Genomic DNA, 14,874 nt, shown 5'->3' with positions numbered 1-14,874 from the left:
AGCTCAAAACCCATGTGAGTTTCTATCATTTTTCTCCCTTTTTTTTTACCACCATTAATTTCTTTTTTTGCTAATTAAATTAGAAAAATCGCCTTCTGTCCAATCCGAGTTAATTTAAAAACAGTATGCAGCTCTCAGTACTCACAGACATAGAAAATCATATACCACTCACCTCACCAGGGATTTTGTCCATGGGATGATCAATTAGTTGTCAAAGTTCTTGGACAATTTTCTTCATTTCCCGATTGATGGACTCTCAAATCTTCCTAGGTCAAAATAACCAACTAATTTATTTTATCTTCACAATAGATTTTATGCCACAACTTATTAGCAAGAATTTGACACTGATATCAACATGAACACTTTTTTAATTAGTACTAAGAAAACAGAGACAACATACGTACTTATATAATAAGAGACTTTCTTGATTAAATAAAGCATAATGGTGATTGTTGTGCTAGTACACATATGGTTAGCCTTGCTTTTGAGTGTGGGATGGGGATTGCTTTGTTGTATGTGTAGATTAGTAGTAGTATGTTGTAACAGCTAAGAAGGCCGTTTCTTAGCTTTTTGCTTTTTCTACCCCAAGACCCAAAAGACTCTTGAGTAGTAACACTTTCTTACTACTACTACTATTACTACCACTACTAATCATCCAACACAACAAAGCCATCCCTTCAAGCTTTAAGGGGGGGAAATAAACCAACTTAGAGGTTTTCTTTCCTTTTCTTGCTAGTAGCTTGTGATGTTGATAATTTGTTCTATCTGCTTTTTTCCTGTCTTCTCTCTCTCTCTCTTTGAAACGGAACCGCCTGCTGTTCTATACTAGCTGTGCTCTTAAATTAGCAAAGAGATAGAAAGAGAGAGAGAAGGGAGAGAGGTTAAAGCCTAAAGGTAAGAGTATAATAGGGGAAGGGGAAGGAAGGAGGTGCCTTTTTCTTTACCACAGTACTGGCTTCTTCAGTTAAAGTGGAGAGAGATTTCCGGTGTTTTCCATGGTAACTGATAAAGCAGGTTTTATAGCTCAAGCCCACTTGACTCCCAGTTTTTCTTCTTCTTCTTTTTTTTTTCTTTTCTTTCCTCTCCTTTCTCCTTTCTTTCTTCTTACTAATATTCTTTCTTCCCCTTCGCTTCCACCTCTTGGCCTCCTAACCGCCCCTTATCGCAAACCAACATCATATATAAAGAGAAAAATGATTTCTACTATTACTCATATATATTAATGTTCAAAGAGTTTGTTGTTCATTTGATTTTGTTTCGAGAAAAAGTTTAAAGCTTTGTAATGAATTCTTCACTTCTTTACAACCCATCTTTCTGTAAGGTCGAATTTTCACGACCCACTTAGTATTTCTTGATGATCATATGTGCTAAATTTTAAAGTTCAAAATTTTCTATTCTCCATCCATTCGATCCTTAGTAGATAGAGTTATGCTGATACCTCCCTTGTTGTACTCTTTAGTTGGCAGTTTCATCTCGTTTGAATTGAATCCATCAAGATACTATCGCTTGATATCAACGAGGCGGCAGCTCTAGTACCGGCTAGAGGCTTCATTTGCAGAATATACATATATAGCTAACAATAAAGGTGTGGGATCGCTACTGGGCTCGTCTGTTTCTTAATGGAAGTTGAAGCTATAGGTGCTTCTTGATAACGTACCGTCGGAAGAAGGGAAGAGAAGAGAAGAGAAGTAGAGAGTTGAGAGAAATGAATAAGAGTCTGCAGAGTCATCAATTGGGGTCGGGCATCAGCAGTTCTGATCTCATAGATGCAAAGCTTGAGGAGCATCAGTTGTGCGGATCCAAGCACTGTCCTGGTTGTGGTCACAAGCTCGATGGAAAGCCGGTACGGCAGGCTAGCTACTACTACTACGGATTTTGAATCTTATTTTTTGGTGTAATATTCTTGCTTGGCTTCATTGAAAAGATTTTGACGAAGAATCAGACCAGTATAAGAATTTTATTCCCGCTTTCTTATTGCCTGATTTAATTTTCATTCATTCTTGAACCTTGAGGATGGCTTTTTCCACAGAAAACCCAAATTTAAAATTTTTTTCAAAAAAGTTCTTTCCTGATGTACTACTAGGAGTTTCATTCTTGAGGATCCTTAAGTAGTATTCATGATTTTTAAAGTTTACTGATACTGGAGCTTGCAGGACTGGGTAGGTCTACCAGCTGGGGTGAAATTTGATCCAACAGACCAGGAGTTGATAGAGCACCTTGAAGCCAAAGTCGAAGGCAAAGAATCAAAATCACATCCTTTGATTGATGAGTTCATCCCCACCATTGAAGGAGAAGATGGGATTTGCTATACTCATCCTGAGAAACTTCCAGGTTAGTTGCGCTTTGGTGGCATATATGGTTGCTTTTAAGACTAGCCCATGGTGAGTTAGGTTTTACTAGTTACTTCTTTCTTAGTTGGAAGATGGAACTAGTTAAACTTACACGAATTGTTCTAGGGTTTGTTTTACTTTTTGTCCGTACTTCCAAGAGAGATGCACTTAATCTTGCAGTTCCGTTCGTTACACCTGTATTAACCTACCTTTGATATGTATCAACCTTTTACAGTACGACGTACGTTTCTTAAATTGTTGTCAGGAGTTACAAGAGATGGGTTGAGTAGGCATTTCTTCCACAGACCATCAAAGGCTTACACCACTGGCACAAGAAAGAGAAGAAAAATTCAAACAGAATGCGACTTGCAAGGTGGAGAAACCCGGTGGCATAAGACAGGCAAGACTAGGCCGGTCATGGTGAACGGCAAGCAAAAGGGTTGCAAAAAGATTCTTGTTCTCTACACAAACTTCGGCAAAAATAGAAAACCCGAGAAGACTAATTGGGTCATGCACCAATACCATTTGGGACAGCATGAAGAAGAGAAAGAAGGAGAGCTTGTGGTTTCCAAGATATTCTATCAAACTCAGCCAAGGCAGTGCAACTGGACGGAGAGGGCTACCACAAATGCAGGCGAAGGAACAAATGATTCCATTACTAGAAGAGACAGCGGTGGCGGAAGCGGAAGCTGTTCTTCCAGGGAAATAATGACTAGTCATGGAGATGAACTGTCTGCTGCTGCTGTTGGTGCTGCAATATCAAGTTACGGTGCTTTGGACATTCAGCAATTGAAAGCTGACCAATTTAGCTTTCTTCCATATAGGAAAAGCTTTGATGAGGTAAACTGTTCATTCAATAGCACTCCTGTTCAATAGTTTTCAGGAAATGAGAAGAATTGGATTCGCACACACGTCCTTCTCAAAAATCAAACAACTAGTCTAGTCTCTGGAAGAAGAAGCCCTTTTGGTTTTGGTCATTGAAGTCGATAGATTTTTCGGTCAAAGATTAGTCATAGTTATGGTGGTTGGTTAATTTGGACAACTCCTCTCCTACTTTCTTTCGAAGTAACCGAAAGTAGAAGGATATATACATGCATGGTCATGCGCAGTTTTTTTGAATTCTTGATATCTCCCCAAGAGCCTCTCTTTTCTTCTTTATTTCATGATAAATCACGTATCCAAAGAGCTGAAGATGTTCGGGGTGGTCTAAGTATACGCTTAGGATCCGAATATACAAAAGGAAAATAAAGAGAAAAGAAATAGTCTTAGCTTTTGTAAGGTGACAGTCAAAGAATGCAAAATTCCTGCATGTGAAGGAGAGAACATCAAAGATTGCTTTTCCCATACGCATTGCTTGTGTATGCAGCCTGACAATTATGCTAAAACTTGCTTGATATTAACTATGCATCAGCTAACTAAAGTATAATCCGTTGTTCAACCACCATTGGAAATTACAAACGCAAGACAGAGAAATGAAAGTGAACCAAAACTCTTTCTTTTCTTTTCTTTTTTCTCCTAAAACAAAAAAAAAAAAAAAAAAGTTAAAATGATCTTGTAACATGTAATCAACGTAGAGTGGGGAGCTTAAAAAATTAAACGGTGTTTGTTTTGCAGGGTGGAATTGGGGAGCCTTCAATTGTAAGGGAAGGTCCAGGAGTTGCAGCAGCAGCAGCAGCAGTGGGCACGTGCGAAGAGCGTGACATCCCTGAACACCAGAGGCAACATCACGTGACTCATGAGCTTCATCACCATCATCATCATCATCATCAGCAGATTCCAACAACAGCATTCCACATCACTCGGCCTTCCCACTCCATTTCAACCATCATCTCTCCACCGCCCCTTCATCACACTTCAGTCATTCTCGACGACGACTCCTTCCACCATGTCTCCAGACTCATGCTCCCAACTGATAATTTTCAGGTGCAATAAAGTGTTGATCTTTAACCCCAAATAAGCCAAACCCTCGTTTCTTTCTTCTGTTTTTTTTCATCTTTCTCCTCTTTTTGGTCGTACCTCCCTAAAATTAATATCAGTAACTTAATGGAAACGAAGGGTTTTTTTTTGTGTCAACCAAAAAACAAAAAATAAGGGGTTTTTGTGTCAGCAGAGGTGCACACATGGAATTATATTTTCTCTTTCAATAGGTTTGTTTTTTTGCAGACAATACATGATCATATGGATGATTATGTCTTTTTTTTATTGTTTGGTTGTTTTGTATTATAAAAATCTGAATCATTAATGTGTTCTTTCGGCAGCAACATCAGCAGCAGCAGCAACAGCCACAACAACAACAACATCATAAACTCGGAGGAAGGTCTGCTTCTGGGTTGGAGGAGCTCATTATGGGGTGCACATCTACTGACATCAAAGAAGTAAGTTCCAACTTTTTTGACCCGAAAGTGTTATTTGAGCTTATGTGTCAAAATATTATTAAGCCAGCAGTAGTGCATTAGCAAGAAAAGCATAATTTAATCTCTCTCTCTCTCTCTATATATATATATATATATATATAATATTCTCCTATAAATCGAGCGGCACTGAAAAGAAGAATTAATGCTCACAGATATGTCCTTAATTCATGCTTCATATATCGTTTTAAATGCACACTCGTATTTATTAGTCTTTGCAGTTGGACAAATTCTAACACCGTCAAACAAACCCTTTTCTTTAACATATAGAGAGGACTTAATTTCAGGGCTGTGTATTAAATTCATGATGCATGAATAAACCTCTACTATGAGAATTCACTACTTTTAACAATGCCATAGTTTATACCGCCGAGAGCCAATGATGAAAACATTTACCAAAAAAGAGGGAACTGAAAGGATAAGAAAGATAGTCTACATCTTTACACTACTACTATCTTAAGCTAAAGAGAGGAGCTAGAAACCTTTTCCTTTTCTCTTTATCTCTTTCTTCTTTTCTATTTTTATGTTATGAAAGCTCCACTTGACACGGGGTTTCAACTGGAGTGGAAATTCTGGTACTTCTTTTGTAACTTGTACCATTTTCTGCCATGCAGGATCAATCTAATATGCTTAAGATAATCATAGTCCATTTCCTTTTCTGCGTGTGGGATTAAACTTCTAGGCATTGGACCATTGTAAACAAAAGGAAAGGAAAAAGAAACGGAACTCTTCTTTCTTTCTCCTCCTCCTTCGTTTTCATCCTCCCTGAATGTTTCTTTATTAAAGAACGTTGTTTAGGAACAAAACTGTGCCGTGATTTTACTCTCCCCACCCACCCAAAGTTTCAGATATTGATGTTGCAGCTTGCTTCGTCATGTTCAAGCGTCTTCCGTTTCCTTCTTATTTGATTTCCACCTTTTTGTTGTTTCCTTTCAGTCTCTTAGTCATTTCATGAGGACTTCTTACTTACACTCTTAGCTTTTCTAAAATGCGAAAAAAGTGCATAATATAGGGTGTAGATACAAGAAAAGCAAATTAAGACTAACAAAGCTATCGAGTGGGGAATTACAAACATGTGATAAGCCAATGTTTAGAAGACCAATGCAATGAATCAGAAGTTGCCCGAGTTCATCAGCAATTTGTGTTTGATTTGCTGGATGACCGACATTCTCATGATCTTTCCTCAAAAATTTTGTACTAAGAATTAACGAAGAACAAAAATAAAAGAGGGAGAATAAAAAAAGTACATTTTTGACCTTTAAGTACAATTAAAAGAACGGAAGATTGTAACTGAAAACTTTTTGTCGAGTGTTGTCCCCCTTAGTAGGAAGGAAGGAAGGAAGGAAAGAAAGAAAGATAAAAGAAGACACATGAACAGAAACGCACAATCCACCGCAGGAAAAGGGAGTAAAAAGAATTTCTTTGGTTGGATGAGTCTGTATATTGGGAAAGCCCCAAAATGCTGAAATGGTTCACATGGTTTGATTGTTATTGCAGGAGTCATCCATCACAAACCCACAAGAGACAGAATGGTTGAAGTACTCCTCATTCTGGCCTGATCCTGACAACCCGGATCATCATGGGTAGGAGCAATAAAACCATACTAAAGCAGCCAAAAACAACCACCACCCACAGACACACTCATGCTCATGATCATTAGTACTTGAAGAAGCAAAGTTCCTGAAGTTCTTTTAAATAAGTGGCCTGCAGGAGAGACCATCTATATAGTTTTTCCCTTTATCTATATATCTTTTTCACTGGAGCAAATGCCTGGTAAGGTCCTAAGATCTGATGGCTCAACTGAACTAACTGTACGACAACCCAATCCCCGTTGGAAAAGCAAGAAAAGAAGAGTATAGAAAAGGAAAAAGAAAGAGAGACACACAAGGGAAGAGAAAAGAAAAGAAAAGAAACCCGAAAAAAGGCTGCTCTCTTCTGACATGTACAAGGGGATGAAACCAATGAACCTAAGTAAAGCAAAGCAAAATCCCTCTGCATGAAAATCATCACCTCTATGATTACCGTATCATCTTTATGCCCGCCCTATTCTTACTATTTGTTTATTTTTAGCTATTTGTACATTTTTTTGCCCTTTTGTTGTTAATTATCTACACAAAAACATTGTAGGATTTGTGCTAAGTGCAAGCCGGAAACTATGTTAGTTGTCTTGGCACTCACTTTTAGATGAGCAGAAGAATACTTGTTGGAAAACAAATTATTCCCTTTTATAGAAATGGAAATATCTTAATGATTTGTTAAAAGCCGGTTGCCGTCTTACTTTCACACCGCTTCTGAGAATCCGAGAACATTTTATAGTATGAAAATGGCCGGGCTTCTTTACTGATAATCATTTACTAAGCATCCAATATTTATACGAGGATTCTTTTTTTGCAGACTCTATTCCTGGTACATAAGGCTAGACAGAATAGGACCTTGAAACTAAATATCCGTACTTCACATTTTCAGTTTTTCTCCTCGTTTGAATCATTAATTTAGCCCACATTAAAAAAAAAAAAAAAATTTCTTCAGCTAGCTAGCTTGTATTTCCAGTGTAACTATAGACCCAATTTGCTGTAGGTGTGAAGTTATAGAGTGTTATTTACTGGGGCAGAACCTAAGAGGTTGCCAGACTCTCATATTACACATTTCGTCCTAGTCCTCTGTCCTTGACAATAAAGCGGGTGAGCATAAGCTGGCTAGGTGGGCTGCTTTAATACAGTTCTTATCTCTTTAGGAAATGTGGAATCTTGGAATAGCAGTAACAGAAATCACATTTTAAATGATGAGTTTATTAATTTTCTGTTACTTGTTATTGCTTTTTTTTATTGTTGCTTTATTCTAATTCTAGATGCGAGCTTTTCCTGTATTGTGTACTATAGAGTTAGATATCAATGCGAGCTAGGAGAGAAAGAGACAGAAAGAAAAGAGAGAAGGGGACGTGCATGGTGGTGTATCTTTTCTTCTTCTTCTTCTTCTTCTTCTTCTTACGGGTTACGGGACGTGCATGTAATAAAGCCAAAATCAAGAATGGGAGGAGGGTTTTTGAGTGAGTACGCAGCTTCGTGGTAGTTTCTCGTCTCAAGGGAATAAAGACGCACAGAGTCGGAAGAATATATATAAGAGGACAAGAGTAAGCTTTAGGCATTGAAATGACCAATATCTCCCAACTTCTCTTCAAACATTTAATCATACCTTTATTTTTCAATGAAAAGTGGAAATATACTTGGAATCGATCGAATTAATAAGAGATATAATAGGAGGAGGACGTGTATACATATGGAAACTATTGCGGAAGACTACATAATAGACCTGCGTGCGAGCTTCTTCAACGCAAGTGTGAGTTGAAAAATGGTTGTAGTCGCAAACAAGGAATAAAGTATCGTATGGACATGAACGACGTAGCAGTTTAATCTTGATTGCTATATCTACAGCTAGACTGACAAATTAGGTCTAATCTAAATCTGTTTGTCAAATTGTGACAAGATCGAAAATACCAAAATTAAGTGAACTAACCAAGAAAAAAAAGGGGGGGGGGGACACTTTTTTCTGTACCATTTCTCGGTATTTAGACCCTGCCAAGACAGTTTTTCTCTTACATTTTCTTATGAACTAAGAGATATTACAAGCAAAAATGAGTAACCAAGAGAAGAGCTAGAGGGGAGCAAAGGTACAAAAGACGTTCGATTCTTTGATTTTTGTCTAGGAATTGGAGTATCCTGGCACAGAAGAATGTAATGTGAAAGATGCTTGAATTGAATATTTTGCAAGGATGAAGGAAGAGAAACACAATCCAATAAGATGTAATCCATCCGTCCCACTTTGATAGTCCTGTTTTCCTTTTTCATCGGTCCCAAATTGTAGTCCACTTTCCAATTGAAAAATTTAGTTGTCTTTTAATTTTTCTAAAATATCCTTATTTAATGTAAGTTGTTATTACTATAAACTACCTTATTTAATATAGATTATTAGTATTGAATATAACCTACTCCATTTAATGCATTTAGATTTTCCAAAACATATTGATATATGAAAAGCCAACTTTATTTAATGTAAGGGTATTTTAGGAAAATAGCAATCTAAATTTGTTTTTCCAACAAAGTTAACTATTTTTTCTTAAATTGTGTGAAAAAAAAACTAGGACTATCAAAATGGGATTGAAGGAGTAGTAATTTCAAGAGAGGTATATATATATATATTGTAGAAACATCGGAATTTAGAAAGAGAAACGGAATGAAATAGGAAAGGAAATAAATAAGAAGAAGGACATGTCCTGTTGAAGCAAAAAAGTTGATGTTAAGTTCTTTCACTTTATAGAAGATTTTGGCTGCTTTTAAAGTAATATATATATGTATATATATATATATATGGCAGAGAGAGCTGCATGGGATAACCAGTTGTATAGATTCGGTCCCGTAAAGAAGTTGCAGGAGGAATTTTTCTGTAATGCTATGAGGAATATCACAACATGGCCCTAAAAAAAACCAACTTTCTGGATTCCTTCTCCTTCATCCAGGGGAGGGAGCTCATATGACAGCTCAAATTTTCAAGTTTTACTGCTCCCCATGAATCCAGCCTAATCTCAGAGTAAGATTTGGTCCCTCTATCTCTATGACGTGGAAGAGCTTCTTTACATTTAAGATGATGATGTGATGGGACTTGGGAGCATCATTTTTCTTTTCTATGGAAAATATAATTAATAATGATATCCAGTCATTTGGATTAGGGTTAAATGCAGAAAACCTCCATGAACTTTCATAGTCATTGCACAATACACCCCGAAATATGTTTATAGGCACTTTGCACCCTAAGAAAACGACCGTTCACATATTTCACGGTGAAACAAAGCGTGTGGCTTGCACTTTCTATCCGTTGAATTTGCTGACAGAATTGCCCTCTTCCCAACGAATATAAATAGTGATTGTTGGTGTGATAAATAGTGACAGAATTGCCCTCTCAAATTTGGTGTGATTTGTTAGTGTTGCTCATTAAATAGTGATTGTTGGTGGGCAGGTCTGCAAATGCAAAGGGATGAACATGCATTACCCAGTAAGTTTCTTTTTTTTTTTTTACCATTTCCCTTTTGGATTGAGTTTTTATGGCATCGTCATTCGTGGCTGGGTGCTTCATTTGTTTTCTTGATCGTTAGTCTTGCTTGACCAATTCTGCTCCTTTAATGTCTTTGGTTGAGCCAATTAGACTTTGAGCTTAAAAAAAAAATTTTTTTGGTGAGTTTATTGGCAAAAATGGTCATTTTGTTCTTATTATTTTTTTTTCAAATCCACATATTTCCCGATCATTTGGTTGGATTTTGTTTTATATGGAGGAATGCAGGCTTTTGCTTGCTGTGAAACTTTTATAATTGCATTCGCTGCGGTTTAAGAACCTTAGAGACTTTTGATTATCTTGACCTTCACAAAAAGGAGGGAAAACAACTTTTGGCGACAACCTCTACCATTCATTTCGGAAGGAAGGATGACCCCAGCGGAATTGCTCTTGCTAATTATGTCAACTCATATCTTCCAGAAAACATCCGCGTGTTCGGCATTTTACCATCACAAAGGCGAGTTTTTGTATTGTGTCTTTACCACTCATTTCAACGTCTTACATTTGTAGTTGTCTACAGGAGACGCTTCAGTTTTCTAGTTAGTTTCCAATCTGATGCTTTAGAATATCTGACAATATGAATTTAAAGAGCGTGGTGCATTTGATTCATGAGCGCAACTCGGTTTTAAGTTTAAGCACCTAGGATATTGATATATCTGTATGAACCCTTCTTGCGTGGCTCTGTTGATATTATTACAGATAGTTTAGTAGAGAATTTGCAGGAAACAAGGAGAAATATTGTAACCAGATTGCAATATCTCTTTCATTTACTGCTGCCTGTTCAAAATTATGGAGTTCTTTGTTTCACGATGTTTTTGCTCTTACAATTTAGTGGCATTTACTTTATTTGGGAGATTTTCAGGAGCTTTGATGCCAGAAGGGAATGCGATGTCCACAAATATTCTCATCTCCTTCCTGCTGAAATTATTGGTATAAAGAATGAATTTACTGCTGCCTAAGTTGATTTGCATTTATCAGAATTTAATGGAATCCTGAATTCTTTTGAGGTCTGTTTTTAGTAAGTAGACAGTCTACTATTCCTTGCTGAAGCTTTTGCTTATGCCACTTACTAGTTTGAGGTTTCCCTTTAAAATGTAGAAGGGAAATATTTTTCCATGTTCAGTAGAAGTAAGTCCTTAATAAAACATTGATGAAAAGAATGTCAGTGTAATTCATGTTAGTATTTATGGTTGTCTTAGTTCTCCGCCAGAACTTCGCTGAAATTCGTTGAATTGTCATTGTTAACCTATTTCGTGGATAGTTCACCTAAAGAATGAATTTCATATAATTATTTTGTCATTACGGGTGGTGTAGGGAGAACATCCTTTCCACAATTATACAATAAGAGCCAAGTATAGGAAACAGTTACGTACCAGAAGTTCTAATATATGTGACAAGGGAGCAAGATCATCTGATGAGGAAGCAGCCTCTGAACATGAAGGAAGTGACGGAGATTTTTGAAGAGAAAGAAGTTGATACAGTTGACAAAAGTGATGGAGTTGAGCCTATCAATGGGCAAAAAGTTGCGCCAGAGTTAGTCAAAAGGATTTATGATTCTTGACCTTCTTTTTGTGAATCTCCATCAAGCAGCTATAGTGAGGATGGAAGAAGTTTGAAGAAACAAAATTCTGCTTTGCCAATTGCACGATGGTTGTATGGACCTGATGAGAGGGATAAACTTAGTGCTGCCCACTTCAAAAAGATTTTTCAGTGTTATTGTGGAAAGTTGGTGCGCATGTATGGTATGAATTATGTAGAGATCTCGATTTGCGGAGCAGAATTGCCCTCTTTCCAACTAGTTAATGAGCAACACTAACGAAGGGTGCTTTTGTCCGTTCAATTATTATCTGAGGATAAAGTTGTCATTTGTGTGATAAAGTAAACGGTGTGTAAAGATTCGTTACTTTTTAGTGGAGCTTGGGTGTAAAGTGCCTATAAACATATTTCGGGGTGTATTGTGCGACGGCTATAAAAGTTCATGGGGTTTTCTGCATTTAACCCTTTGGATTATCCAAAAGCGCAAAGGGCAACAAAAAAAAAGGAGCTAAGCCCATATAATATTGCAGGTAAAATCAACTACGCTTGGAGATATCTGCATACTTTAGACTTTGACAAGTAGATAATTTTCACTTACCCCAAAAAAAATGTAGATAATTTTCCATATTCTACGTACATAAACAACACCAGGTCACAGACCCGTTGGTTCAAATTTTTCTTTTCTGTTTCTTGTATTTAACAATACTAGTGGTACATTCCTTCTTTTTCTTACTAGTATTTTCTTCGTCCAAAACAAATACTAATTCTACATTGGAATCAGCAATTTCTCCAAATATTAGCATTTCACGGCCATGTGATGAATGTACGCCTGTGCCTATCTTGAAGATAGATATTACTACTAAAAGTTAGTTTACGACGGAGGCATCTCCTGGCACTGGCAGGCAGAGCAGCGTATTTGGTTGGTGGTGGTGGTTTGATATCTTGGCTCTGGTGGGGTAGCGACCTTCTTTTTTTTTCTATTGGGGATTTTTTTGGGGCCGTTGTTGTGTGTCTGGGGGAGGGGGGTTGGGTTTAGGTAACCGCCATGTTTGTACTAAATGGTATTATGTGCCACTGTTTGGACTGAGGCGATGGGAGGGATTGCTTGGAGAGGTGTGTGTATGTGTGTGTGTATATATATATATATTGTGTTGTTAGGAATGATTTCTGAGCAGTGAAAGGACATTACAGAGAAGTTAATTAAAAAAAAAAAAAGGAAAAAGGACTAGTTATTTTGTCTAGACTTGATTTCTCATCAAAAGTTGAGGAAACAAAAGGAGAAGTAATCAAATTTAATGAAATAATTTAAATTTTCTGAAAAGACAATTTTTTTTTTCCTTCCTTTCCAATCAACTTATGCTTGGATCTTTTTTCTTTCCTTCCTTTCTTGTGCCTTTCTAATGAGTACCGTCTAAGATGTAGTAACCGGCACTCGTTAAAATGTTGTTTAGGTATTTAAAATTTTTAAAAAATAAAATCAATCAGAAAAATTGTATAAATGCAAGGTAGAGTAACAATTTTTAGTATGTGTATCCACGTGATAAGTTAAATATGATTTAGATGTGTTAAAGAATACTCATTATACGGCCGTTAGGGGACACAAAAAAAAAAAAAAAAGGATTACACTTCTTTGTTTTTCCTCAATAAAAAAAAAAACAAAGACACTACTGATTACTTCCATTCTTTTCCAGCAAGATGGATAAAACACTTTTATTCTTTCCTTTGTTTTCCACCCGTGTTTTTACTTTCTATTCCCTTCATTTCCTTCAATCCCAACGGTGAAAGTGAGGCTGATGATATGATACTCAAAACTCCAAAATTTAGATACAGCAAAATCTTCACAAACAACCTATAAGTAAGTAAGTAAACACCGCAGGGCCATATATATATATATATTTAAATGCAACTTTTTCGGAAATATTTAGCTACCATCCCCTCTTGTTACTATCAGATACTAACTGTGATATTAGCGCATATTTGGTAACCATCCCCTCTTGTTACCATCCCCACTTTTTCGGTAAAATTTTCTGGAGAATTATCTTTCCACTGCATATTTGGTAACCACGGTGCGAAGTAAGGTCTTGCACCTTACAAGACCACATGGAATTCAAACAGTTTACTGAGCTGCATTTTACAGAAATATTATGCATGTTTCTGTCTTGAGCTTATATAGCTGCTCTCTAATATCTAACGGTTCATGATATCAAAGAGCCTATGGTAAACAGTACCAGGAACGACGGGCAAATGTTGAAGCAAAAATTAATGTCATATGGCAGCGGTATTGATCTTGTAGTTAAGCAATTAAAAGCTCAGCACTGGAGATTTCATTCTTCACATTGATCCATGAAATTTTCTCACCTTAGGTACAATTTCTTTATTGAACAAAAAAAAAAAAAAAAAGGATCAAGAAAGAAGCAAGAAATAGTTCCTTCGTAACACAATGGACAACATAATGGATACGATTAAATGTAAACATTTTTTTTTTTTTTGCTTGGGAGGTGAGTTTAGATTGTAATTTTTCATCCAAAAACTTTTACGTTTTCTTCTGTGAACACATTTGTCAATCACCTTTTTATCTCTCATGTGTATTAAATCACTACAGTTCAATTTTGATATATAAAACTCAAAAATAGCAATAAAACCAGGGATGACGGACCTAAAATTGTGCAGTAGATGGTGACAATAGGACAGTAAATATAGAACTTTCATTTTCATGTAGCTCCAATTCCAATTTCGTTTCAAGACGAAAGTATTCCATAAAAGAATCAAAATATTTAGTACTGAAGTATTTACAAAGCGAGTTCATAATAGCGCTAGAAATGATTGTCAATTAATCACCCCTCCCTAGCTACTCTTTCTTCGTCTTTTGGCTTTTCTTTTTGTCCCACTCTTCGTATGTACTTTGGTGCAGAAACCAAAACAGCCCCCTCCGCCTAACCCACCCACCTTTCTCTAAGATGAAGAAAATTTGGCGAGAGACTGAATGGAATACTAGTTAGAAAGTCTTCCATGGAAATTCAAGCCTAGTTAAACCTTGTGCGTCTCGCTCGCTTAAAGCTTTTGGCAGCCAGAGACCGTGGTGGTACAAACCTCAATTATCTTTCAAATGCTAACTGTATCCGAGAGTAGAAAAAGAAATGAAGTCAATTCGACCCAAAGGGCAAGGAATATGATGGCCAGGATTGATAGCACAAACACGCTTCCTGCCCACGTTAAAGGGGTATATGATTTGAAGGTACTTGAATTCTTATTGGTGTTGGAGGATGACCGAACCAGATGTTTCTCAGGCATATGGAGCTATACTTATTGCCACCTTTTAGACAAGCTTTCCAAATAATAATGAAAATTGTGCGCACTACAACAGCCTTCAATTTACTTCAAGAAACCACGTCGTCTACTCCGGTCATGAAACATTTGTCATGCCCAGGTGTTGAGCACCAAACCACAACTGCACTGCTTTTTATCAATTTTCTCTGAGAAGCATCTACAACGTA

The 14,874-nt window shown here is 36.9% G+C and overlaps 1 protein-coding gene across 1 annotated transcript; it reads left to right on the top strand.

The window, feature by feature from the left end:
- The first annotated feature begins 709 nt into the window (after positions 1-709).
- On the top strand, positions 710-7,002 carry LOC113695190 (NAC domain-containing protein 75). The gene is made up of 7 exons (XM_027214194.2): positions 710-1,014; positions 1,460-1,843; positions 2,154-2,331; positions 2,596-3,170; positions 3,945-4,253; positions 4,589-4,705; positions 6,239-7,002. The coding sequence occupies exons 2-7, from the start codon at positions 1,706-1,708 to the stop codon at positions 6,326-6,328; spliced, it is 1,407 nt and encodes a 468-aa protein (XP_027069995.1). The 5' UTR covers positions 710-1,014; positions 1,460-1,705; the 3' UTR covers positions 6,329-7,002.
- Positions 7,003-14,874: the final 7,872 nt, after the last annotated feature.

The sequence above is a fragment of the Coffea arabica genome, chromosome 6e (genome assembly GCF_036785885.1).
Source record: "Coffea arabica cultivar ET-39 chromosome 6e, Coffea Arabica ET-39 HiFi, whole genome shotgun sequence".
Lineage (NCBI taxonomy): Eukaryota > Viridiplantae > Streptophyta > Magnoliopsida > Gentianales > Rubiaceae > Coffea > Coffea arabica.
Note: the sequence above shows the minus strand (reverse complement) of the source record. Positions and strands in the feature narration are given on the sequence as shown.

Bases quoted from the DNA above. Each gene is read 5' to 3' on its own strand.
- LOC113695190 (XM_027214194.2), top strand. From the start codon at position 1,706: ATGAATAAGAGTCTGCAGAGTCATCAATTGGGGTCGGGCATCAGCAGT. The intron at 2,332-2,595 runs GTTAGTTGCGCT...AATTGTTGTCAG, and splicing joins TCATCCTGAGAAACTTCCAG to GAGTTACAAGAGATGGGTTG. The intron at 4,706-6,238 runs GTAAGTTCCAAC...TTGTTATTGCAG, and splicing joins CATCTACTGACATCAAAGAA to GAGTCATCCATCACAAACCC.